The 26,472-nt window shown below is 48.8% G+C and overlaps 3 protein-coding genes and 1 non-coding gene across 9 annotated transcripts in view; 2 read left to right on the top strand and 2 right to left on the bottom strand.

The window, feature by feature from the left end:
• MAP2K1 (mitogen-activated protein kinase kinase 1) overlaps positions 1-5,229 on the bottom strand; it is a 33,767-nt gene extending 28,538 nt beyond the window's left edge. Inside the window, exon 1 of the mRNA XM_075575370.1 lies at positions 4,638-5,229. Coding sequence (XP_075431485.1) covers positions 4,638-4,717 — 80 coding nt within the window. The 5' untranslated portion in view covers positions 4,718-5,229. The remainder of the gene's footprint in view (positions 1-4,637) is intronic.
• Positions 5,230-9,435: 4,206 nt separating this feature from the next.
• On the top strand, positions 9,436-15,799 carry TIPIN (TIMELESS interacting protein). 2 transcript variants are annotated; one of them, XM_075575371.1, is made up of 8 exons: positions 9,436-9,520; positions 10,412-10,561; positions 10,878-10,977; positions 12,087-12,162; positions 12,675-12,797; positions 13,177-13,240; positions 14,925-15,122; positions 15,510-15,799. In XM_075575371.1, the coding sequence occupies exons 1-8, from the start codon at positions 9,436-9,438 to the stop codon at positions 15,749-15,751; spliced, it is 1,038 nt and encodes a 345-aa protein (XP_075431486.1). In that variant the 3' UTR covers positions 15,752-15,799. The 2 variants fall into 2 exon arrangements, with proteins under 2 accessions (XP_075431486.1, XP_075431487.1); XM_075575372.1 differs by lacking the exon at positions 9,436-9,520 and adding an exon at positions 9,765-9,954.
• On the top strand, positions 13,926-14,059 carry LOC142469370 (small Cajal body-specific RNA 14). The gene has a single exon (XR_012789051.1).
• A 680-nt stretch (positions 15,800-16,479) lies between the features above and the next one.
• The window catches only part of DIS3L (DIS3 like exosome 3'-5' exoribonuclease), a 28,444-nt gene continuing 18,451 nt past the window's right edge, over positions 16,480-26,472 (bottom strand). For all 5 annotated transcript variants that reach the window (XM_075575365.1, XM_075575368.1, XM_075575366.1 and 2 more), the window contains 4 exons: positions 25,452-25,618; positions 24,721-24,860; positions 18,590-18,764; positions 16,480-17,877 (listed from right to left, as the gene is read on the bottom strand). In XM_075575365.1, coding sequence (XP_075431480.1) covers positions 17,575-17,877; positions 18,590-18,764; positions 24,721-24,860; positions 25,452-25,618 — 785 coding nt within the window. In that variant the 3' untranslated portion in view covers positions 16,480-17,574. The remainder of the gene's footprint in view (positions 17,878-18,589; positions 18,765-24,720; positions 24,861-25,451; positions 25,619-26,472) is intronic.

Below are 26,472 nucleotides of genomic sequence, written 5' to 3'. Positions count from 1 at the left end.
TTCAGAGTTGCTTAAAAAAACAACAAAAATGCTACAAGTATTTTCTCATAGAACAGAACTGATTTATTGAAAAATAAATAAAAAACACACGTTAAGAAGGTGGAGATGTTAGCTTCACTGTTTTGGAGAAAAGGTCTCCTCCTAATGTGTGGGGTTCCTGCTGCCCTGTAACACTCATTAATAACCATCGCTGGCGCCTCTCCGTGATGTCCGACGCTGCCTTCGCTGAGCTGGATGATGTCACTACAGAAGGCACTCTGGCGGGACAGAGTTCACGCTCGCTTTGCACCTCAGGCTCTATGCATTTCGCAGAGCTTGGTCTGCCTCGTCAGGAGTACCCTTACACAGGTTATTTTAACTGCTTATTGTTTGATGATTTATTACGTACATACGTACATACTCCCATCCTTACATCTATCCGTCCTCACATTAATTCCGTCCGTATTCACACCCATCCTTCCATCTATCCATCCTCACACCTATCCGTCCTCACATTCATCCGTCCGTACTCACACCCATCCTTCCATCTATCCATCCTCACACCTATCCGTCCTCACACCCATCCTTACATCTATCCATCCTCACATTCATCCGTCCGTACTCACACCCATCCTCACATCTATCCGTCCATACTCACACCCATCCTTACATCTATCCATCCTCACATTCATCCGTCCGTACTCACACCCATCCTTCCATCTATCCATCCTCACACCCATCCTCACATCTATCCGTCCGTACTCGCACCCATCCTTACATCTATCCGTCCTCACATCCATCTGCCCGTACTCACACCCATCCTTACAGCTATCCGTCCTCACATCCATCTGCCCGTACTCACACCCATCCTTACATCCATCCGCCCGTACTCACACCCATCCTTAACATCTATCCGTCCTCACATTCATCCGCCCGTACTCACACCTATCCTCACATCTATCCGTCCTCACATTCATCCTTCCATCTATCCATCCTCACACCCATCCTTACATCTATCCATCCTCACACCCATTCTTACATCTATCCGTCCGTACTCACACCCATCCTTACATCTACCCGTCCTCACACCCATCCTTACATCTATCCGTCCTCACATCCATCCGCCCGTACTCACACCCATCCTTACATTTATTCGTCCTCACATTCATCCGCCCGTATTCACACCCATCCTCACATCTATCCGTCCTCACATTCATCCGTCCGTACTCACACCCATCCTAACATCTATCCGTCCTCACATCCATCCGTCCGTACTCACACCCATCCTTACATCTATCCGTCCTCACATTAATTCCGTCAGTATTCACACCCATCCTTCCATCTATTCATCCTCACACCTATCCGTCCTCACACCCATCCTTACATCTATCCATCCTCACACCTATCCGTCCTCACACCCATCCTTACATCTATCCATCCTCACACCTATCCGTCCTCACACCCATCCTTACATCTATCCATCCTCACATTCATCCGTCCGTACTCACACCCATCCTTCCATCTATCCATCCTCACACCCATCCTCACATCTATCCGTCCGTACTCACACCCATCCTTACATCCACCCGTCCTCACACCCATCCTTACATCTATCCGTCCTCACATCCATCCGCCCGTACTCACACCCATCCTTAACATCTATCCGTCCTCACATTCATCCGCCCGTACTCACACCCATCCTCACATCTATCCGTCCTCACATTCATCCGTCCGTACTCACACCCATCCTTACATCTATCCGTCCTCATTCATCCGTACGTACTCACACCCATCCTTACATCTATCCGTCCTCACATCCATCCATCCGTCCTCACATCCATCCATCCGTCCTCACACCCATCCTTACATCTATCCGTCCGTCCTCACACTCATCCTTACATCTATCCTTCCACATATTCATCCTTACAGCTATCCAGCACGCACATACCATACATACGCGCATCCCTCCTCACTTACATACTCACATCCCTCCTCACATCCATCCTTAGACACTCGCATACCATACATACTTACATCCATCCATCCTTCCATCCATCCATACTCACATCCATCCGTCCTCTCATCCATCCGTCCATCCTCACATCCGTACTCGCACCCATCCCTCCTTACATCCCGTACATACTCACATACATATTCAGATCCATCCACACTCCCCTACTTATTTACATCCATCCATAGACACTCACATACTATCCATACTCACATCCATCGACACTCACATTTATTTATCAAATGTTTTGCCAGGAAGTAATACATTGAGAGTTACCTCTCGTTTTCACGTATGTCCTGGGCACAGAGTTAAGAAGATAAATAATACATGGTTACAAATACAGTTACATAAGTTAACAGGGTATACATTATATACAACATATTGCATGCACAGTTAGAGATAATATATATTATGGGCGTATGTAACAGTTACAGACCAGATTAAAATGTTAGACAGCTTTAGTCTTGAAAGAACTTAGACTGGTGGCGGCTGTGAGAGTCTCCGGTAGATTGTTCCAGTTTTGGGGTGCATTGTAAGAGAAGGAGGAGCGGCCGGATACTTTGCTGAACCTTGGGACCATGAACAGTCTTTTGGAGTCAGATCTCAGATAAGTGCTGCATGTGGTAGGGGTGAGGAGCTTGTTCAGATAGACGGGTAGCTTGCCCAGAAAGTATTTGGAGGCAAGACAGGAAAGGTGAACTTTGCGCCTAGACTCGAGTGATGACCAGTCTAGTTCTTTGAGCATTTCGCAGTGTTGTGTGTTGTAGTTGCATTGGAGAACAAAACGGCATATTGAATTGTAGAGGGTATCAAGTTTGCTAAGGTGGGTTTGGGGTGCCGAGCCATATACTATGTCCCCATAGTCGATAATTGGCATTAGCATCTGCTTTGCGATACGCTTTCTGACCAGCAGACTTAGGAAGGATTTGTTCCTGTAAAGTACACCTAGTTTGACATAGGTTTTGGATGTCATGGTATCAATGTGCCTCCCGAATGTTAAATGGGAGTCAAACCATATGCCCAAGTATTTAAAACTAGTGACAGGGGTTAGGGTGGTGTTAGCGTTGGTTCTGATCTGGAGCTCAGTCGCTGAAAGCTTTAATAATTTAGCCTTGGTTCCAAATACCATTTTTACAGTCTCGTCAGTGTTTAAAACATTTTGTTTTGGGAAAACCAGTTTTCAAGTCTCAAAAAGTCAGATTGAAGTACGTGTTCAAGGTCGGAGAGGCGAGGGCTGTGTGCATACATGTGTATTGAAGCTCCCTTACAAGCTGTAGGAAGATCATTGATGAACACTGAGAAGAGTAGGGGCCCCAGAACAGAGCCTTGCGGGACACCACAGGTGATATCCAAGGGGTTGGAGTTAGAGCCTGAGATAGACTCATGTTGGGATCTACCTGATAGGTACATACCATCCATAGACACTCACATACCAAACATACTTCACACATACAGGCTCTCAGCCCCCCTTGGCCTCCCCTGGAGGGGAGCCCAGCTCTGCTTGTCACAACACTTCCAAACCTGTTGCTGAGCAGCGGCGAGGGAGGGGAGAGGCGGTGAGGGAGGGGAGACGCAGTGAGGGAGGGGAGAGGCCGCACATTCCCGAGCTTGTTCATTCCATTCTCTCCAGCCCTGACACGCCCCAAACAAGCAGCGGGCACCGTTACAGCGCATACTGCGCAGCACGCGATTTACCGTTCGTGCAACCTTTCCCCACTTCCCACTGTGATTCTTTCCTTTCTTCTCCGGGATGTCGCCCTCCCGTTTGTATTTTAGGGTTTTTACATTTATTTCAGACGTTTCCTCTCACTTGAAGTAACAAGTCCGCCGCCGCCGCACGATTTACGTTTTTGTGATTTCCAAGACGAAAATAAACATTACAAAGATGAAACCATTGGGCCGAATATTTTGTCTTACATCCTGTTTATTTCCACGTCTGGAATGTGTGAGCTCTGGGCACAGCAGGAGTTGGGTTATCAATGAATACTATTCCTGATCTGAGCACAATCAGGAAGGAGAAGCATTATGTTTAATACACTGATCTATGTTGTGGGAGATAGTAGATCACTTAATATGTGAGCCACAGGTGCTGCCAAATCTAGACCTTAAGCACTTTGTGAAGGGGGTACAATAATGCTAGAGAGAGCAGGCTGCAATACAGGTCTCTCCTTGCAGCAGGATATGTCACAGTCAATATCAGCAGGGTAAAAATGTGACAGGGTGACATCTGTGCCTCCCCCATCCCATGTACCAAGTCACCTCTCACAGCACGAGGGGTGTGTGCCCTCCCCCCAACCCCGAATACACAGGACATGAGGAGTCTGGGAACCCCCAAACCCCGAATATACAGGACATGAGGGATCTGTGCCCCCAAACATACAAGACATGAGGGGTCTGTACCCCCCAACCCCAAATACACAGGAAGAGGGGTCTGTACTCCCCAATCCCGAATATACAGGACGAGGGGTCTGTGCCCCCCAAATACACATATTACCCCTCCAGAATTATATATATATATAGCGCATGCAACAGATGCCAAACACAGAAAATATTCCCCCGTGCCCCTGCCAGTTTTCTAAATAACAGTGTGACCCAGTGACCCCCTCCCCAGTCATCAGGACACGCACCTCCCACTCGGGTCACTTACTCTGCAGTGGGGGTCCCATTCACAGCAGAGTCGTCAGGGGTGGGGTTCAGCTGGATGGGCGTGGGCTTCTTCTTTGGCATCTTCGGTGTGAGGGAAGAGGCTGAGAGGGCAATGTCCGTGGGTGCTGGGTGCAGTATCCCTGGCAGTGGGTGCTGGGTGCAGTATCCCTGGCAGTGGGTGCAGTGTCCCTTTCCTGGCAGTGGGTGCAGTATCCCCGGGCAGTGTGTGCAGTAGCCTTGGCAGTGGGTGCGGTGTCCCTGGGTGCTGGGTGCAGTGGCTATCACTGGGTGCTGGGTGCAGTGTCCCTGGGTGCAGTATCACTGGCTGCAGTGGCTATCACTGGGTGCAGTATCACTGGGTGCAGTATCACTGGGTGCAGGGGCTGTCACTGGGTGCAGTGTCCCTGGGTGCTGGGTGCAGTGGCTGTCACTGGGTGCAGTGTCCCTGGGTGCTGGGTGCAGTGGCTGTCACTGGGTGCAGTGTCACTGGGTGCAGTGTCCCTGGGTGCTGGGTGCTAGGTGCTGGGTGCAGTGGCTGTCACTGGGTCCCTCTGTATCCGGAGCCGCCTCCTCTATCTGATTCTTGTTACATTGTATCCCTGCTCTCAGGCAGCAGCCAATGAGAAGAGAGCAGGACAAACTGCGGGGTCCTGCGGAAACACGTCACGGATATAAAAGGGGGAGCGGCGCCCTCTGCTGGGTAATCAGGGTAAAGCTGAGCAGTGATAGTGGTATATCAGGCTGTCCCTTCATTGTCACGCGGACCTGGGGGTCAGTCTCATTAATTTGGGGGTCAGCCATATTAATCTGGGGGGTCAGTCTCTCTGATCTCGGGGTCAGTCTCATTAATCCGGGAACCAGTCTCATTAATCTGGGGGTCAGTCTCACTGATCTGAGGGTCAGTCACGGTTCTGGGGGGTCAGTCTCACTGATCTGGGGGTCAGTCTCACTGATCTGGGGGTCAATCTCATTAATCTAGGGGTCAGTCTCATTGATCTGGGGGGTCAGTCACACTGATCTAGTGGTCAGTCTCACTGATCTGGGGGTCAGTCTCACGGATCTGGGGGGTCAGTTACATTGATCTGGGGGTCAGTCTCACTGATCTAGAGGTCAGTCTAGTTAATCTGGCGGTCAGTCTCATTAATCTGGCGATCAGTTACGGATCTGGGGGTCAGTCTCACTGATCTGGGGGTCAGTCACACTAATCTAGGGGTCAGTCTCACTGATCTAGGGGTCAGTCTCACTGATCTGGGGGTCAGTCACACTAATCTAGGGGTCAGTCTCATTAATCTAAGGGTCAATCTCACGGACCTGGGGGTCAGTCTCATGGATCTGGGAGTCCGTCTCATTAATCTGGGGGTCAGTCTCATGGATCTGTGAGTCAGTCTCACAGATCTGGGAGTCAGTCTCCCTGAGGGAGGTACTAGGGGTACTCTACAGGAAAAAATCCTCCCTAAAAGTCTCCTGGTCAGAAAACGTATCGCACAGCAGATGCTAATGCCAATTATTGACTATGGAGACATAGTATATGGCTCGGCACCTCAAACCCACCTTAGCAAACTTGACACCCTCTACAACTCAATTTGTCGTTTTGTTTTCCAATGCAACTGTAACAGACATCACTGCGAAATGCTCAAAGAACTAGATTGGTCATCACTCGAGTCTAGGCGCAAAGTTCACCTTTCCTGTCTTGCCTTCAAATTCTTTATGGGCAAGCTACGCAGCTACCTGAACAAGCTCCTCACCCCTACCACATGCAGCACCTATCACCTGAGATCAGACTCCAAAAGACTGTTCATGGTCCCAAGGCTCAACAAAGTATCCGGCCGCTCCTCCTTCTCTTACCGTGCACCCCAAAACTGGAACAACCTACCGGAGACTCTCATATCCACCACCAGTCTAAGTTCTTTCAAATCTAAGGCTGTCACACATTTTAATGTGGTCTGTAATTGTTTCATACGCCCATAATACAAATTATCTTTAACTGTGCATGCAATGTCTTGTATATAATGTATACCCTGTTCATTATGTAACTGTATTTGTAAACATGTATTATTTGTTTTAACTCTGTGCCCAGGACATACTTGAAAACGAGAGGTAACTCAATGTATTACTTCCTGGTAAAATATTTTATAAATAAATCTGGGGGTCAGTCTCACTGATCTGGGAGTCAGTCTCACAGATCTGGGGTTCAGTCTCACTGATCTGGGGGTCAGTCTCACTGATCTGGGGGTCAGTCTCACTGATCTGGGAGTCAGTCTCACTGATCTGGGAGTCAGTCACACTGATCTGGGGGTCAGTCTCATGGATCTGGGGGTCAGTCACACTGATCTGGGGGTCAGTCTCATAGATCTGGGACAGTCTCACTGATCTGGGGGTCAGTCTCACAGATCTGGGGGTCAGTCTCACTGATCTGGGGGTCAGTCTCCCTGATCTGGGGGTCAGTCTCACTGATCTGTGGGTCAGTCTCACTGATCTGGGTCCTTGAAGGACATAGCAGGTTATACTCGGGTGGCTCACATCTTCTCACACATTAAGCTGTGATGTGCACTATTGTCTAAATATTCACTAAAACCTGTGGGTCTCGTTCAAATATAACATAAGATGCAGATTTTTGTCTGACCATAACCTGCCCAGGGCTGTATACATCTCTGTCTATCTCTATAAATCTGTGTATATATCTCTATAAATCTAATGCAGGCAGCAGTCGCCCTCCACTAAAGTTAAATTAACTGCCTGGGTGCAGACTGCAGCAACGTTAAGTACAAGAGGTTGATGGAGGGTGTGCCAGCTTCTTATCACCCCCTCTATACCTATATATCTCTGTATCTCTCTATATCTTATTTATTTAAATAAATAAATTACCTCTAATATTTTACTGGACAGAGTGTCCAAATACAGACTCTATCTCCGTACGGCACTGTATCTCTATCTCCGTATATCCTTATCTCTGTATCTCTCTGTATATCTCTATCTGCTTTATATCATTTTATAATAAACTGTTATTTTTAAACCGTTGTAACACCTGATGGGCCCCACGTGCCTTTTTGTTTAAATACCTTTAATGTTCATTCATGGTATTACAAGGGAATCTGTTCCATGGAACCTTTGAATTATTTATTTATTTATAAAATATTTTACCAGGAAGTGATACATTGGGAGTTACCTCTCGTTTTCAAGTATGTCCTGGGCACAGAGTAAAACAAATAATACATGGTTACAAGTACAGTTACATAATGAGCAGGGTATACATTATATACAAGACATTGCGTGCATAGTTAAAGAAAATATATATTATGGGCGTATGAAACAGTTACAGACCAGATTAAAGTGTGAGACAGCCTTAGATTTGAAAGAACTTAAACTGGTGGTGGATGTGAGAGTCTCTGGTAGGTTGTTCCAGTTTTGGGGTGCACGGAAGGAGAAGGAGGATCGTCTTGCGGTCTCCGATTTTAACCCTTCTGCTGCTATGCCTTGCTGGCCCTCCTGGCAGTGACAGGGTTATTTTGAACAAAAAAACTCCCTGCAGAATATAATGGCAAAGGCACATTACACTCACCTACCCAATGTGCTTTAATTAGGGGAATATCCCTGCTCTCAGCTCTCCCTCACTTTGCATCGCACAGCATCTGCACCCACAGACGTCAACAGCGTGACCTCGTTATATGCCAGTGACCTTCCTGATTAGGGTCCAGCAATCCAGGAGATATGCATGTTTGTAAGCGGTTGTGATACATTATAGACCAACTTCAGTCCTCAAAGGCTACCAATGGGTCAGGTTTTCAGGATATCCCTGCTTCAGCACGGGTGGCGCAGAGAGACAGTAGATCATTTCTCTGCACTCATTCATCATCAATAATAGCTTGATTGTGTGTAACGGTAGGAGCCCAGAGACCAGCATATTAAAGGTTAATCCATCTGATGGGAGTACAGGATCACCCCGTATATCCATCTTCCTGTGGCTCATGTCGCCGGGATGTTGGAGGTTAACCCCAGTAATATGTAAGGAGACTTTATTGCAAGGTTGGATAATTTATAGATAAAATAAGGGAGATTTGGGGGGCTTTGGACCAAAACAGACACTATTTTCATTTTTTAATGAAGAATGGAATCTTATTTGAGAAACACACGAGGGCGAGAGGGAGCGAACATGGGTGAAATTCAGGGACCGTGATTGATAAAATGTGAAGATCCCGGACAAAATACCCTCACTCAGGCCTGAGAGTGTCATTCAGGCATGTGAGTGTTACTCAGGCTTGTGTCACTCAGGCTTGTGAGTGTCACTCAGGCCTGTGAGTGTCACTCAGGCTTGTGTCACTCAGGCTTGTGAGTGTTACTCGGGCCTGTGAGTGTTACTCAGGTTTGTGTCACTTAGGTCTGTGAGTCTCACTCAGGCTTGTGTCACTCAGGCCTGTGAGTGTCACTCAGGGTGGTGAGTGTCACTCAGGCCTGTGAGTGTTACTCAGGCCTGTGTCACTCAGGGTCACTGTGTAAGAACACCAGATTTCTCTTACAGTTTTTTCTTTTAAAATTCCATTTTTGGTCTAAATTCCCCCAAAATGGGGACAGTAAATAGTTGTGGGTAAAGCTGAGGAGATCCCTGTTCCATGTTTTTGGCTGGGGAGCCCCATGTCCATGTGTATATGGGGGGTCAGTGACCTGAAGACAGCTTCAGCAGTGAAGGAATTGTTGGAAATGTCTCCATATTCCTAAATGAATAGTTGTTGTTTATTGGTGAGCAATAAAGTTTAGAGGGAGAAAAAAAAAACTTGTATCTTTTTTTCCGCGGTCTTATTCAGATGTTACCTAGCAACGGCTGGGAAGCCCCTCCTTTTAAATGTTACGTCACCAGACCGGAAGGCGCGCTTTGTTGTCAGCGAACAGGTACGTGTGTGTGGGTGTGTCTGTGTGTCTCTCTGTGTGTCTCTCTGTGTGTCTCTCTGTGTGTCTCTCTGTGTGTCTCTCTGTGTGTCTCTCTGTGTGTCTCTCTGTGTGTCTCTCTGTGTGTCTCTCTCTCTCTCTCTCTCTCTCTCTCTCTCTCTCTCTCTCTCTCTCTCTCTCTCTCTCTCTCTCTCTCTCTCTCCTCTCTCTCTCTCTCTCTCTCTCTCTCTCTCTGTCTCTGTGTGTGTCTCTCTCTCTCTGTGTGTGTGTGTCTGTGTGTGTGTCTCTCTGTGTGTGTGTGTGTTACAATGATGAAGAATAGTGTATTAAACATTTGTCAAACAATGTTGTGTAAACTATACACATACTGTGTGTGTTTATATCTATATCTCTTGTGGATTCACTGGTGGATGAAGGTCTCCCCAATGATATTCCAGGTACAAATGTGGGTAGAAGGGACACAAACCCCATTCACCGTCTTGCCACCAAAGCAGGGAAAGGGTTAATATGTTTTACCAGGGACATTACCCGGGTTCCTTCCCCCCCTGATGTGCGAGACCTTCTCTTTGGTTGCTGATTCTGCGAAGTTGTCATGGAAACCCTGCGCCCCCCCCCCCCCCTACCCCGTGCCATCTAGAAGAGAAACAGTTTTGCAAAACAAAAACATAATTGTAGAAACCTAAAAGGAATCGCAGTTGTATGTGTTCTAAATGCATCGCTGTGCGGGGGCGACAACTGCATTTATTTGTATTGTTTTTCTCTGCCATCTGTCTTTAACACCTTCACTGGCAGGGGGCCCTGTGACAGTCCCCCGGTTTGGTGCAGAACACCAAATAAAGCCGGCCGGAGCTGGTTATCCGTTCCTAGTCTCCTATCCCTCCTTGCTTCTTTTAGGGCCTGGTGTGGCGATGATGGATCCCCTGGAAAACGACCTTTTTGACCTCCCGGATTATGAGCACACGGAGGACGAGCGATTCCCGCCTCTGCCACCACCGCAGTCCCCTGGCGCAGCGGACGATGACGCAGGAAATTCGGCGAATGGAGGTACCTGACTTATCAAGTGCTGTTTTTAACACCAGGTTTAGTTCTATTTTATTTTTATGGCACTCGGGCACAGAACTTGTACAGCCTCCGTGACAGTTTACATTTAATATACATTTAACATAGGTTGACCTCAATAGACGTCGTTCACCTCCCCCCACAACCTTCTCCTTTTTTTTTTTATTTTTTTTTTTTACGATTATACAATGTTCCTGCTAATAGACGTGTCCTAATCGCCCCAAGGTTTTTCTTACTACATCGTTCAATGTTTATTTCTCGCAATCTTTGCCTTGGCTCATTTGTAACAACCTTCTCCCAGATGACTGGGCTGCAAACATCGGGCAGACCCAAGCAGAGGAGGCACCGAAACCTATCAGGAGGAGCGTAAAAAGACCTTTGCCAAAACTGGATGCTCAGAGGTACACCCTGTGCCCGTTTGCCGAGGGCGGCTTAGCCGGATCTCTCTCTCTGTGTCTCTGTCTCTCTCTCTCCATTCGGTGCCAGAATGCTCTCAACACATCCCGTAATCTTACACTTCACTCTTTTACGTTTTGAAAAATTGGTAATTGGGCGCTCTATATATCCTGATAAAATGGTATAAAAAGTGTAAGCGACACAAATAATTAGTGTAACGAAATATGATCAAATATAGAGTAAACGTGAATCAAGTGATCAATAATATCAACACACTTGGTGAATGAACGTGAATAAATGATTAAATACCACCACCAATTTATGTAATGTGAATAAAGTGATAAATAATTGAAAAGCCGCTCAAAAAACCCTCATGAAACCGTTCACTGGTCTCTGTAGTACTTGATGTTTTTCCAGGTGGGGCGAGCACAGAGTTTTCACAAATAGAACATGAAAAAGATGATTTATTTTTTTTAAACGCACAATAGTGCGACCAATAGAATATTGTGATCTTGAAGAAAAAAAATGTGTCAGTTCCACTCACAGATCTGTAAAAAGTACAAGGCGTATCACAGATTCAATCTCTGATGGGAGCTTGTGGTAGCGGGAACTCAAATCCGTACTCGTAGGTGATACAGGAGACTCCAAGATCCGTTCATAGAAATAATAATAATCGGGAATATTCTCATAGAGTACGGTAGTATGGTTGCAAATTTTGCATTGCACAGAAAAGTATATAAGAAATACACTCACATTTCACAAATATTGTGCGTACAATGTACGGGGTCTTGTCTGTAGCCCTGGTCCCTCCGTGGCGCCTGCTACCTCCGCGCGAAGCCGGAAATGACTTCTGTACCAGGCGGCAGGTAGCAGACACCACGCCACAAAGGGGCGCCAGTTCCTTTACCCGCAAGGCTGTTCTTTGTTACCTTTTGCTGTCACCTTGAATATGTATTAAAGTGGCATATTGCTAAACCCAGGGGGTGAGCTTGTGAAGGGCCTGGGAGGGTCTGCAGTGCCTCAGTCTGAATGAAACCTTTATTTTGAAGCGGGGTCCTGGCACATGTCCTATATTTCCGTAAGATAATGCTCTCCGTACCCCTACCCCTCTCAGGCTGACATCACAGCGTGGGCTCCCTGCTTTACGGCACATGTTTGATGGGACGAAATTCAAAGGCAAAGGTCATGAGGTGAGATACATTGTAACACCTAGTGCTTTAATAATCAGACCGGGGAGCTGTGGTGAGGGGCATGCTCTCCCGAACGGTTCTTTTCTGCTGGTCCAATGACCAAAAAACACCAGACCATTTACAGCAAGCTATTCTTTCCTGACTAACAACAATTATTAGAACAGCGGATGACAATTAGTCTGTTGGGTCGCAATCTTGACGAGCATTTGTAACTACGTACAAGAATTGGCCCCTGTCCCAAAGTGATGACAATCTAATGGTTGGGGCTTGGGGTGATTTGCTTGGCTGCCCAGGGTAACACAGAGCTGAAAGAGCCAAGTCAGATACTCCCACCTCAAAGACCAGCACCTGAGCCAGGCCAGAGATTTCTATAATCAAATGTTTTGACCCAAATGGAAATTAACCGGGCTTTTGTCCAGAGATCTGTGATCCCAAGATTTATAGGGGCCACCCCAAGTAACCCCTTATCCTCTCCTCCCCCCCCCCCCCCTCTCCCTGTGTGTACCCGGCAGCCGGAGGACCTGAAGACTCTGATCAGACAGATGGAGCACTGGGCACACAGACTCTTCCCCAAGCTGCAGTTTGAGGATTTCCTCAGCCGGCTAGAAACTTTGGGGAACAAGAAGGAAGTGCAGGTGAGTGGCTGCTGGGAGCCTCCAGGAATGGATATAGGGCAGGGGTTTGCAAGTCCTCAAGGTCTACTAACTGGTCAGGATTTAAGAATATCCCTGCTTCAGCACAGGGGTGGTTGTTGTAGAAGACTGAGCCACCTGTGCTGAAGCAGGGCTATCCTTAAATCCTGACCTGTTGGTGGCCCTTGAGGACGGAGTTGCCCGCCCCTGATGTAGGGGGAGCCTGGATGGAGTTAAAGGGCGTGAACGCAAGATCGGCGTTTCAAAATCCTCTGCTGGTTTACGACTCAGCTCTTGGGAGAGAGTCCGATGGGAGGCAGAGCATTCTGGCACTGAATGGGTTAAAGGCACGAGGGAAAACATACTATTTCTTCCTCTCCAGACGTGTTTAAAGAGAATTCGGATGGACCTGCCCATCGTGCACGAAGATTTCACAAGCGAAGACGGTAATTTCCACCCTGATCTCCTATAACTGACGCGCATTTCCTAATAATATATCAAAATCTGCAAAGACCTGATCCTACACGGAGTCTTGCACCCAGCAACATGTCACGCCAACAACACATATTGCACCCAGCATCATGTCACGCCAACAACATGTATTGCACCCAGCAACATGTCACGCCAACAACACATATTGCACCCAGCATCATGTCACGCCAACAACATGTATTGCACCCAGCAACATGTCACGCCAACAACACATATTGCACCCAGCATCATGTCACGCCAACAACATGTATTGCACCCAGCAACATGTCACGCCAACAACACGTATTGCACCCAGCAACATGTCACGCCAACAACACGTACTGCCAACATGTATTGCACCCAGCAACATGTCACGCCAACAACACGTACTGCCAACACGTATTGCACCCAGCAACATGTCACGCCAACAACACGTTTTGCACCCAGCAACATGTCACGCCAACAACACGTATTGCACCCAGCAACATGTCGCAGTACAGGCATATAAAGTGACTTCTAAACCAACTGTTGAACCGTTCTCCCACTACAAAGTGCTAGTGACCCTTCTGGTGAAGTGAGGTGCCCCTGTCCTAACTGTGTAGCTCAGTTGACTAGTCCCCTAACCCTCAGTGCAGCAGGTCCTGAGTTCAATCCCCCCCTGTGGCAGCTTTACCTGTTGCATTAATCAGCAATTTAATGTGATCTTCAGGCTGCCACATACATCAAAACCCAGTGGTTCCTGCCGACAGGGCCTGCCTAGACATCGGGCTCCCTGTGCGATGGCTCCATACAGATGTGTTCCATTAACCCTTTTGCTGCTAAGAGAAGTTGCCTCTAAGTGTTCACACTGATATTTCTAATTATATGGTATATACACTTTATAAGAGGTGGCTTCGGGTTAATCTCCCTCTTTGCTCTTTGTATATTACATAACTGCAAGTCTAGCACCTCACCCTGTGATCTAATAAGTTGATCTAGTCCTGCAGCAGTCAATCTCTTTTGTTAAAATGTTAACAGCCTTATTAACCCTGTCATCTAAATCCTCCCACTGACGTTCTGGGACCGGAGTGCTTCTCATTACCCTGCTAGTTTTCTTCCCTTTGACATTATCTGCTTAAGCAAAATATTGCTGACTGTTGGTTCACCTGAGTCTTTGGGGAAGCAATATAGTAGCCATTACTACTCTCTTGGGCTTGGGGACCTCCTGTCTGGGGAATGCCCCCTCACACTTGTATTTTGAGGTTCTGTTTTCCAAGTGGGTTAGAAATCCTGATCGGAGCTGTGTGCATTATACGTTCTTCTTGGTTACAAGGTTTGCTCTTTTTTTGGGGGTGAAGCACTGAGCAATGTAAGAATAGTCACGTGCAGTGTGATCATTGCATGCAGCACGTTGTGGTTTTGTGTGGACTCCTCTCATCCTGACTCAGGGCTGACCGTTTGCTGTAACAGAGCTGCTCTGGGATACATTCTGCCTGCAACTTTCTATAGTATTGTATAACCATGACCTATTTTTCCCTTTACTGCCATAAACCGCAGCTATATCTTCCTACAAACTAAATAACCAGTGTCTATTTCAGGATGAGTGAAGTTGGGATTCCGCTCTGGCCCCCCGTTACCTTTTTTAGGTGCCGTTATATCGCTTTTTTCCCCCTCTTTTAGTTGTAGTACAGATGGAGGATAACGATCTGGATTTACCCTCCGGAGACTTTGATGCGCTCCCGGAATCCTTGGCCCCTCCCCTGACGCAACCCAGCGTGGCCGATTTGAGCGAGGAGACCCGGCAAAGGATCGAGAGGAACCGGCACCTGGCTCTGGAGAAGAGAATGTCCAAAATGCAAGCACAGGCGGGCAGTCAGGGTATGGATCTGTAATCATTGAGGACGGACACATGGGAACTCTCGGCTATTGCTGTAGCATATACTAGAGATGCTTAGAGTTGAAGTACTTGAGCCTCTTCCTGTAATCCTGAAAAGTAAACTTTCTTCTGTCTGGGACCCGATAGCAGGAGGGGTGTGTAAGGGAAGATATGTTGGTGCCGACAAGCAGCGAGTAGTAAAATCTGTATCTTTACAGTGCCACTGAACACAAGGTTTGGTAACTGCTGCTTCATGGTAAATAGAGTGCAAGCTCTGAGGGGGAGGTAGCCGCTATTCTTTATAGTGCTTGTCTGGTTCCCCTGTACCCCGTTACCAGAAATTCATCTCTTGCGCTTCATATTTATGCTGTGAAATTATTTCTTTTTAGAGCCCCCGTCCTCCCTCCCAGGCCCGTCCCAGAGCCCGCCGCCCGATCCCGACGATCTTCCTGATGACTTCGATGACGATTTGCTTGATGCTGTGGACAGAGCGGTGGAGCTCGCGGCCGCCCCAGCAGAGATGGAGCGAACCTCTGATCCTAGTCACACGGACATGTCGCTCGCCCCAAGTCCCCGATCCCCTGAGCTTCCCAGTGACGCGCACACTCAGGTGGAAAGCACAGAAGATTGAGTTTTATTTTTTCTTAACCCAATAAAAACTATTTTAAATATTATAAAACACTCTACTTTTTTTTTTTTTTTTTTTTTCAAACCCAAATATCTGCAGAGGATCATTTGTAATCCACAAATTTGGCTAAATTTACATCTGGTGGTGGGGGGGGGGGGGGGGTTGTATAGGGAAGAATGGGGATTTTTTTTTATTCCTGTAGATTATGTAATTTACTGGGTTTTTCTTTTTAAAGCTGTCGTAATACTTTAAGACTGGAACTTAGCCATGTAACTTAGCCATGTAACTTGGATGTGTGCCTTCCCGTACAGACCTGTATAACTGCAAGATGTTGTAAACATTTAAAGCTATGCTCATATACAAGTGTGCTTTATAACTAATGGATTTAATTCCTTTTGGGGGAAAATAGCTCAAGTGCTTCACTTTTTCTATAGGGTCCCAGCGATTAAATACTGCAGAGATTTGAGTTGCTGGGCTCCAATTGTTATAAAAGCTGTTTTTATAGGAACTACACCGATCGCCATTGTTACGAAGAAAATATTAATGGGGCTGGATCTGGCAGGGAGAGACGGGGTGAAATAATACAAAATACTTGTTACTAGGAAAGTTATCTGCACTTTTCCACGTTATCTCCTGAGCAGTTCGGTTTTTCTAAAAGTTTAATAAAAGTAGTTAAACCCTTGTGTTTGTAAAAGTTTAATAAAAAGTAGTTAAACCCTTGTGTTTGTAAAAGTTTAATAAAAAGTAGTTAAACCCTTGTGTTTGTAAAAGTTTAATAAAAAGTAGTTAAACCCTTGTGTTTGTAAAAGTTTAATAAAAAGTAGTTAAACCCTTGTGTTTGAGAAGTTTGTGCCAACATTCCTGAGTATTGCTGCTGTTACCGTTACATGGTGTAATGATCGCTGCAGAGATTAGATTCGGGTAATCTATATCTACACGTTGGATATAAAAGTGGAATTTGATATGGGAAGGAACCAGATTTAAATGCTTGGCCGTTACATCTGAAACTGACATTATACCTTCTCCTTACCATAAGAATCGACAGCAATTTAGCTGTGTTTTATAAGCAGAGTGCAGTGTGACTCAGAAGATTAACTCATAAGCCACAGGGCCTTATGTTTAAATAAAAAAACCTTGTAAATAACTTCCTGTAACTATTGCCGCTTACAGAAGAACACAGTTTTTTTTTTAAACTAAAAATAGATTTTATGCTGCCAAGTTTCTTTCAAAAACAGTTCGTGCTGCAAAATGATTAATTTATGCCCAACACTGAAACTCCCAGTTGAAGACATTTTAACTGTAAATCTGAAAAGGAAGGTCGGCCGGTTGCCTTAATTTCCGTAAGAAAAACATTGTTAGAATACGATCAGAAAGCCGCCCCGAGTAAGGATTCCAAGACATGAAATCACGGATCCCTCGGTGGGACTGATCCAGCGCCGGGTCTTGGACTTCCAGAACTAAAATCGCCCCACTTTGTGGCTTTAGAACGCAGTTCTGGAGGGGGGAAGCAGCGCCCTGCAAAGACGCATGTGACGAATTAAAAAGAAAAATAATAAAAACTAACCCATTTTCAGCTATAAAAAAAAAAAATCCTTTTTTGTTAAACTTGCCTTGGACGCCTTTTGGCATCGCAAATATTCTTGCATAAAATGCTTCCAACTCGCGTTTAGAACGTCCCGTCTATTAGTCCTCGTGTTGCAGGCCCCTCACGCAGATTTTTTTTTTTTTTATGCGCTTGAAGCCAGACACGCTCGCTGAAAGCGGCCTCATTGTTGCTGCCCCAGGTGGGCGAGTAAGTAGAATCAGCAGGTCCAGATGACCCGTTTCTAAGTGTCGGAAACATCTAACAGGGCCAGGTCTCTGATTTCCTCCAGCAGTGCGTACAGACTGTGCCCCTGTGTCTGGCGGTATTTCTTGTGCTGCGCCCCCGCCGTGCTTTCCGCGGCCTCTTCCAACGCCAGCTGCGCCTCTGTCGCTGTGCGCGTCACCTCCCTCACCAGCTCGGTTCTGGCCAGCTGAGGGCTGCGCAGGGATAGGCTGTCCCCTGGTGAGACGTGGGGTCTGTTGCTGGTGATCTCCAGGCGGATACTGTCGGAGTGGAAACGGGAAGTCTGGACTTTAACCCGCACCTGGGAAGAGAGAGGTCAGGAGAAGGAATGATGGCGGTTCTGAGGTCTTAATAAAATAGTGGTACTGTGCACTATCAAGAAGTTCGGAATCCACCATGGACCTCACTATTGTAACCTACTCCAAACCCGGACTCCCAACTATCTTCTTTGAAATCTATTAACAATTCTGCAGCTAGAATCATGTCACTTTCTTCCAGAACAGCCTATGCTCACCTCCTCCTCCTCAAATCCCTCTCCTGGCTTCCCATCAAGATACAGATCACCTACAAGTTCTCCCCTTCAAGGCTCCCCACTCCTCTGCTCCTCCTTACAGATCAGATCTCTCATTATGCCCCAACTAGTCTCCTGTGCTCTACCCACAACTACTGTATCTCCTCTCCACCCATGCTGATCTCGCGTTAAACCTTTAAACCCTCACTGCCCCACTCCCTCAGTTAGTATATGCCAAACACCTGCTCTCCTAAACACAAAAACACACCTGAATGAAGCATTTCAATATCCTGGACTCAGCTACTGACCCACACTTTCCAACCATCATGGTCAAGCATTGCCATCTACTGCACTTACTCACTTGCCCACGGTCTCGAAGTCTTCTAACAAACCACTTTGGTTGTATACCAGTCAGTCCAGTCTGTGGGCAGTGGTTAAAGCTGTGGCCTGATTGTACCAATGATTTATTGGGGTGACCCCACCACTCTTCCCATGTACTCACAGTCACGTGGTCGAACAGACAGAAGGAGATTGGTTCCGCCCCTTGCGCGGTGGTGGTGATGCGGTCTGGGAAGCGTTGCAGGGATCCAGGCGTCCAGTGGCAGCCTCCGTCTTCCCCACAGGACAGCACCAGGCCCTCCGTGTTCTTCAGGTACGCTGCCCCTTTAATACCGTATCTGTATAAAAGTGACGGAGAGAAAACCAGTGTTGTCAAAAAAAAAAGTCCGGGAACGTCGCCATGTGTGTGCCAGGCTCGGGTTTGGGTAGTGTCCGCAGGGAGAAGGAGCGGCTCAGGGAGTAAAGACACTGACTGGCACCGAGTTTGCAGCAGGGGAACCTGGTTCAATTCCCGGTGTCGGCTCCTTGTGACCTCGGGTAAGTCACTTTATCTCCCTGTGCCTCAGGCACCAAAAACATAGATTGTAAGCTCTGCGGGGCAGGGACTGTGTCTGCAAAATGTCTCTGTAAAGCGCTACGTAAAACTAGCAGCGCTATACAAGAACATTAATATAAATGGGATGCACCAAGTCCTAGTTCTGCATCATCTTGAGGTCCTTGCTTTCCCAACTCCCAAATGCTCACCATTTTGCCTTCTGTTACACACACACACACACACACACGGACGCACGCACGCACACACACACACACACGCTGCTGGAGACATTTCTCCGAACCCTGCCAGCCGCTGCCATCTCCCCACTTGCTCTCATTCTTAACCCTCTCATCTGTAACATCTAAAAGCTCCAACCCGTCTCTCCCACCGGCGGCTCACCTCGTACTTCTCATGTGCGCTCTAACAGAAAACTACCTGTACGTGACCCGTTCTTCTCTCGCGCTCGTCACCTGGTTGTACAGACGGAAACTGGGTTTTCACACGGACTCTGCCCTGAAGCAATCTCTATCCCATGGCGACACACACACACACACACACACACACACACACCCCACTAGTAACAGTGCGCCTGTTACTGTTACCTAATACACAGGAGGTCTCCCCAGTAGGCAGCCCTCTCTCCTGCTGTTCTATTAACCAAACATATCCCAGTGATTGTCCTGGCCCTTTTGCCCCTTTAATTTCCTTTGTGCTTTTTATCCCACCTCTTACCAACTTCCCGGCTTTATTTGATGTGGTTACAATAAAAGAGAAGTGTTCATTTACTTCATATATTCACCTGGTTACATAGGAGTTTAAAGTGCCACACACAGGACTTCCTTTTCTTCTGTCAGTCCGTGCAATATACCCTCTCTCACCTGAGCACCTCCCAGGCGCAGACTTCACCTTCAATTGGCTGTAGCCAGGGTTCCTGTGTGTACCTACTATGCTGATAATACACAACTCTATCTACGCCTGCACTCCGGTTACAAATGACAGAGCGCCTATCCCCGCTCTCTGCCTGAAGGGCCCTTTGTCTTAGGCGGAGTCCATAGAGACTGCAGCCGTGCGGAGGCTGAGGGAAAGCGGGTGCTTTCCCAGGCCTTAGTGCACGCGCTGTCTGGGGCGGGCCAGTGACATCACGGAGCTGGTTCGCCCTCATTGGGCGAACCGCTCACGTGACCGGCCCTCCGCACCAAAACTTAAATTGAGCTGTCTTTTCCGCACGCCTGCGGAAGCGCCCCCTAAAGCCGCCCTCATAAAGGGTGCCGGGGGTAAGTCCGCTGTCTCAGCGCCGACCATGCCTTAGGCTACGGCCCCAGTAATCATAGGGGGGGGGGGCATGATGTCACGCGGCTGCTTCGCCCTCATTGGCTGAACCGCCGCCGTGACGTGTCAAATGCTCGGCCGCAGCGCCAAAAGACAAAATCATGTATTTTGGCCAAGGCGGTCATGCATTGCGCCTTGTGCGTGCGTGCGCACAAACACACACACAGACACACACACACACACACAACGACTGGGGCCTGCCCCATAGAGGGCTGTGTTCTGGTATGTGGCGTACGCTGTAGCGCGCGCAGCAGCGGCCACTGGGGACCTGGCCTTAGCCATGTTAAGCTTGAGGTGACAGACCTTCTCATTCCCTCCCAAAGCAGGACCCATTGTTCCCTTCTGCATTACATTTAATAACACCACTACCCCCCCCCGTCCCACAAGCACGCTGCCAGCGGTTACATTTAATAACACCACTACCCCCCCCGTCCCACAAGCACGCTGCCAGCGGTTACATTTAATAACACCACTACCCCCCAGTCCCACAAGCACGCTGCCAGCGGTTACATTTAATAACACCACTACCCCCCCCGTCCCACAAGCACGCTGCCAGCGGTTACATTTAATAACACCACTACCCCCCAGTCCCACAAGCACGCTGCCAGCGGTTACATTTAATAACACCACTACCCCCCCGTCCCACAAGCACGCTGCCAGCGGTTACATTTAATAACACCACTACCCCCCCAGTCCCACAAGCACGCTGCCAGCGGTTACATTTAATAACACCACTACCCCCCCAGTCCCACAAGCACGCTGCCAGCGGTTACATTTAATAACACCACTACCCCCCTAGTCCCACAAGCACGCTGCCAGCGGTTACATTTAATAACACCACTACCCCCCAGTCCCACAAGCACGCTGCCAGCGGTTACATTTAATAACACCACTACCCCCCCAGTCCCACAAGCACGCTGCCAGCGGTTACATTTAATAACACCACTACCCCCCAGTCCCACAAGCACGCTGCCAGCGGTTACATTTAATAACACCACTACCCCCCAGTCCCACAAGCACGCTGCCAGCGGTTACATTTAATAACACCACTACCCCCCCAGTCCCACAAGCACGCTGCCAGCGGTTACATTTAATAACACCACTACCCCCCCGTCCCACAAGCACGCTGCCAGCGGTTACATTTAATAACACCACTACCCCCCCAGTCCCACAAGCACGCTGCCAGCGGTTACATTTAATAACACCACTACCCCCCCAGTCCCACAAGCACGCTGCCAGCGGTTACATTTAATAACACCACTACCCCCCCAGTCCCACAAGCGCGCTGCCAGCGGTTACATTTAATAACACCACTACCCCCCCAGTCCCACAAGCACGCTGCCAGCGGTTACATTTAATAACACCACTACCCCCCAGTACCACAAGCACGCTGCCAGCGGTTACATTTAATAACACCACTACCCCCCCAGTCCCACAAGCACGCTGCCAGCGGTTACATTTAATAACACCACTACCCCCCAGTACCACAAGCACGCTGCCAGCGGTTACATTTAATAACACCACTACCCCCCCGTCCCACAAGCACGCTGCCAGCGGTTACATTTAATAACACCACTACCCCCCCAGTCCCACAAGCACGCTGCCAGCGGTTACATTTAATAACACCACTACCCCCCTAGTCCCACAAGCACGCTGCCAGCGGTTACATTTAATAACACCACTACCCCCCAGTCCCACAAGCACGCTGCCAGCGGTTACATTTAATAACACCACTACCCCCCAGTCCCACAAGCACGCTGCCAGCGGTTACATTTAATAACACCACTACCCCCCCAGTCCCACAAGCGAGCTGCCAGCGGTTACATTTAATAACACCACTACCCCCCCAGTCCCACAAGCACACTGCCAGCGGTTACATTTAATAACACCACTACCCCCCCCAGTCCCACAAGCACGCTGCCAGCGGTTACATTTAATAACACCACTACCCCCCCAGTCCCACAAGCACGCTGCCAGCGGTTACATTTAATAACACCACTACCCCCCAGTCCCACAAGCACGCTGCCAGCGGTTACATTTAATAACACCACTACCCCCCCAGTCCCACAAGCACGCTGCCAGCGGTTACATTTAATAACACCACTACCCCCCCCGTCCCACAAGCACGCTGCCAGCGGTTACATTTAATAACACCACTACCCCCCTAGTCCCACAAGCACGCTGCCAGCGGTTACATTTAATAACACCACTACCCCCCAGTCCCACAAGCACGCTGCCAGCGGTTACATTTAATAACACCACTACCCCCCCAGTCCCACAAGCACGCTGCCAGCGGTTACATTTAATAACACCACTACCCCCCCCGTCCCACAAGCACGCTGCCAGCGGTTACATTTAATAACACCACTACCCCCCCAGTCCCACAAGCACGCTGCCAGCGGTTACATTCACCTTCTCCCTTTCCTTCTCCTGGCACAGAAACGGTGTTGCTAAATCTTGCCGTTTCGTCCTTCACATCATTGCAAGATACGCTCCTTCCTCTGTCCCAACCAGCACTAAAACACTAATGCGAGCCTCGTTCTCTCCCGTACTGATTCTGTAATATCCTTTTATCCGACCTCCCTGCCTCCTCACACCGCTCTCCTTTACCATCCATTCAAAATGCTGCAGTCACAATCCTCTTCTAGATGCGTCTCTGCTCCCGACCTCCTGAACTCTCCCTGCTGCTTCCTATTCATTTCCGTATAAAACTACAACATTCTCCTCCGTTGTTTTAAAGCTCTACACCCCTCTGCACCTCCATATATCTCACCTCTGATCTCTCGTTACACCCCTCTGCACCTCCATATATCTCACCTCTGATCTCTCGTTACACCCCTCTGCACTTCCATATATCTCAGCTCTGATCTCTCATTACACCCCTCTGCACTTCCATATATCTCAGCTCTGATCTCTCATTACACCCCTCTGCACTTCCATATATCTCAGCTCTGATCTCTCATTACACCCCTCTGCACTTCCATATATCTCAGCTCTGATCTCTCATTACAGCCCTCTGCACCTCCATACTGTATATCTCTGCTCCAATCTCTCGTTACACCAGAGAAATTTAGATTTAATTGGCTTTTGGGGTATGTTTGTGAGCCGATTCCTATCAATTGAGAGAGAAATGATAATCTACCGGTAATTAACTATTTTGTAAGTCTGAGTTGACTAGACAAACCCCTCCCTTAAGTGTTAGTCAAATGCATGTGAATAGGGTACTTAAGTCACTGTAGCATGGCTGTTTAGCCATAAGGCTGTGTAACATCAAAAGCGTCACATCATAAGTGTACATCAAAAGTGTCTACAAGAGTTAATTTTGGAGTTGAAATTGGAGGAAGATCTGGACTCTGCATTACAATGTTGCCACTGTGAGACATTAACTTTTAACATCTGTGATTTATTTGTACACTTTTATCCTCCAGTACCTTGGAAGTCTCTCCTCCTGCATCTCACTATGCCCTCCCTATTTCTTTTTCTGTTTACTGTTTCCTCACTCCTTTGTGAATGTCTCTGTTCTCTCCAACTTCCCCACTGCACCATTATTCATACACCTCTCTCCCAACAACTTCTTTACCCCTCAATAAAAAACACCAACACAAATACTCTATTCACACCCTCTATCTACTCCTTCCTGCTGCTGGGGATCTTCCCTAAGCCTGAAGCCAGACATACACACCTGATCTCACTCATGCCTCCCTGCCACCTCTTCCCCTGTAAATGGTGTTAACCTTTTCATTTAACACTGACCTTCCTTAAATTTTACCCCACAAATCAAGCATCCCAATAGCCTGCCCTCATGGCTAAGATCCCACACTCAGTCACTCCTACCACCCATTGTGACCAAGCACTGCCATCTACAGCATTTACTCCCTCACGTGCTGTCTCTGTAAGTTTCCCATTAAACCCCTTAGATTGTAAGCTCTTCGGGGCAGGGATTTCCTTCCCTATTGTCTGATTTTGCTGCACTTATTGTATAATTATAATTCCCTGTACTGTATTCTTTGTGAAGCGCTGAGTACACTTTTGGCGCTATATATATAAAGACATACAATACAGTACAATACCCCTCTGCACCTCCATATATCTCACCTCCGATCTCTCGTTACACACCTCTGCACCTCCATATATCTCAGCGGCAGAGAATGGGGGTGGCGGACGCAGCAGAGAATGGGGGTGGCGGACGCAGCAGAGACTAGTAGTGGGGCAGAGAACAGCCCTTGCGACGGGAGGAGTGTTTGTGAATTCACCCTCTGTGCCATTTTTAAAGGGACCACAGCTGCCTTTTAAAATATTTCTGCCCCGGTGGACGTACTTTCCTCTGGTAACAAAGAGTTTAGCGTCGCACGCAAAACGTTAAGAGCAATACTTATAAAGGAAGAAGCTCACGCGAGTGGGACAGACATCCCAACAGAAGTCTCTTGTACCTGGGTATGAAGAGCAGGACGCCGTTGGTGCGAATAGCGTAGATAACGGCGCCGGAGACACAGCGCTCGTCATGCTCCGGGTCCCTGAAGAACATGCACTGGAAGAGCTCGGTGGACTGTTTCTGGCAGTGCTGGGCCGCCTGCGGACATGAGAACGCCGACCAATCAGAACGCTCCGTTCAGCCCAACCCAAGGGCTGCACGTCTCTTCTCACGGAGAGTGCAGCACGTGGATGTTATATACTCACACGGTACTGTCATATTATATAGCATGAGCTGGAAACAGGTGGTGCGCGGGGGGAGGGGCTTCAGGTGCAGCCGCCATCCACCGCCCTCCCGGTGCAGAGACAGCGGCCATGTGGCTGCTGCAGATCGGAGCTTCTCCCCGCTCCGGCGAGGTGTTTTTTTTAATGACGGCGTGCTCAGGAATAGCGCCATGCTGCTCCCGTGTGCGCCACACAATACCTCCGAGGGTAAGAGGCAGTATTAGGCTCACCGGCATTAAGCAGCTGACCAGCGGGGGCGCGGTTTGCTCCTACCCGCGGCTGCAATATCCCTGCTGCCAGTGCTCCGGGAAGAGAGGTACAGCCCCCCACTTTGTGGGCTCAAGGGCATATATATCCAGTTGCCCACCACTGTTATATACACCCACACACGTAGGACTTAAGTGTATTTCGCAGCTTAGGGTGAGACACCAAACCTGCCCGTGACCCCACACCTCACCCCTCTCACCCGGTTTCGGACGTTGATGTGACGGCACAGCTCCTCCAGGTCACGGTTGCCGGGCAGGTTGTCCCTCGGTCCCGTGCGGACGGCGGCCAGCAGCAACCGGTGCACTATGATGTCCGCGTAACGGCGGATGGGGGAGGTGAAGTGCGTGTATTTGTCCAGAGCCAAACCTGAGGAGGGAGACGGGAACAGTCACAGGACGCCGACGCGCCGGATATCCGCACAGGACGCCGACGCGCCGGATATACGCACAGGACGCCGACGCGCCGGATATCCGCACAGGACGCCGACGCGCCGGATATACGCACAGGACGCCGACGCGCCGGATATACGCACAGGGCGCCGACGCGCCGGATATACGCACAGGACGCCGACGCGCCGGATATACGCACAGGGCGCCGACGCGCCGTATATACGCACAGGACGCCGACGCGCCGGATATACGCACAGGGCGCCGACGCGCCGGATATACGCACAGCACGCCGACGCGCCGGATATACGCACAGGACGCCGACGCGCCGGATATACGCACAGGGCGCCGACGCGGCGGATATCCGCACAGGACGCCGACGCGCCGGATATACGCACAGGACGCCGACGCGCCGGATATACGCACAGGACGCCGACGCGCCGGATATACGCACAGGACGCCGACGCGCCGGATATACGCACAGGGCGCCGACGCGCCGGATATACGCACAGGACGCCGAAGCGCCGGATATACGCACAGGACGCCGACGCGCCGGATATACGCACAGGACACCGACGCGCCGGATATACACACAGGACGCCGACGCGCCGGATATACGCACAGGACGCCGAAGCGCCGGATATACGCACAGGACGCCGACGCGCCGGATATACGCACAGGACACCGACGCGCCGGATATACACACAGGACGCCGACGCGCCGGATATACGCACAGGGCGCCGACGCAAAAAATATACACACAGGGCGCCGAAGCTACGTATAGATTTGTTTGGTTTTTGTATATGATAATTCAAGGAGTCATTCCCCCCCCCC

The sequence above is a fragment of the Ascaphus truei genome, chromosome 18, assembly GCF_040206685.1.
Source record: "Ascaphus truei isolate aAscTru1 chromosome 18, aAscTru1.hap1, whole genome shotgun sequence".
NCBI lineage: Eukaryota > Metazoa > Chordata > Amphibia > Anura > Ascaphidae > Ascaphus > Ascaphus truei.
The sequence above is the reverse complement of the archived record's forward strand: the minus strand, read 5'-3'. Positions and strand labels throughout refer to the sequence as shown.

Excerpts from the sequence above, each read along its gene's own strand:
- TIPIN (XM_075575371.1), top strand. The coding sequence starts at position 9,436 with ATGTTACCTAGCAACGGCTGGGAAGCCCCTCCTTTTAAATGTTACGTC. Across the intron at positions 10,562-10,877 it reads AGGAAATTCGGCGAATGGAG|ATGACTGGGCTGCAAACATC; the intron begins GTACCTGACTTA and ends ACCTTCTCCCAG. Across the intron at positions 15,123-15,509 it reads AGCACAGGCGGGCAGTCAGG|AGCCCCCGTCCTCCCTCCCA; the intron begins GTATGGATCTGT and ends ATTTCTTTTTAG.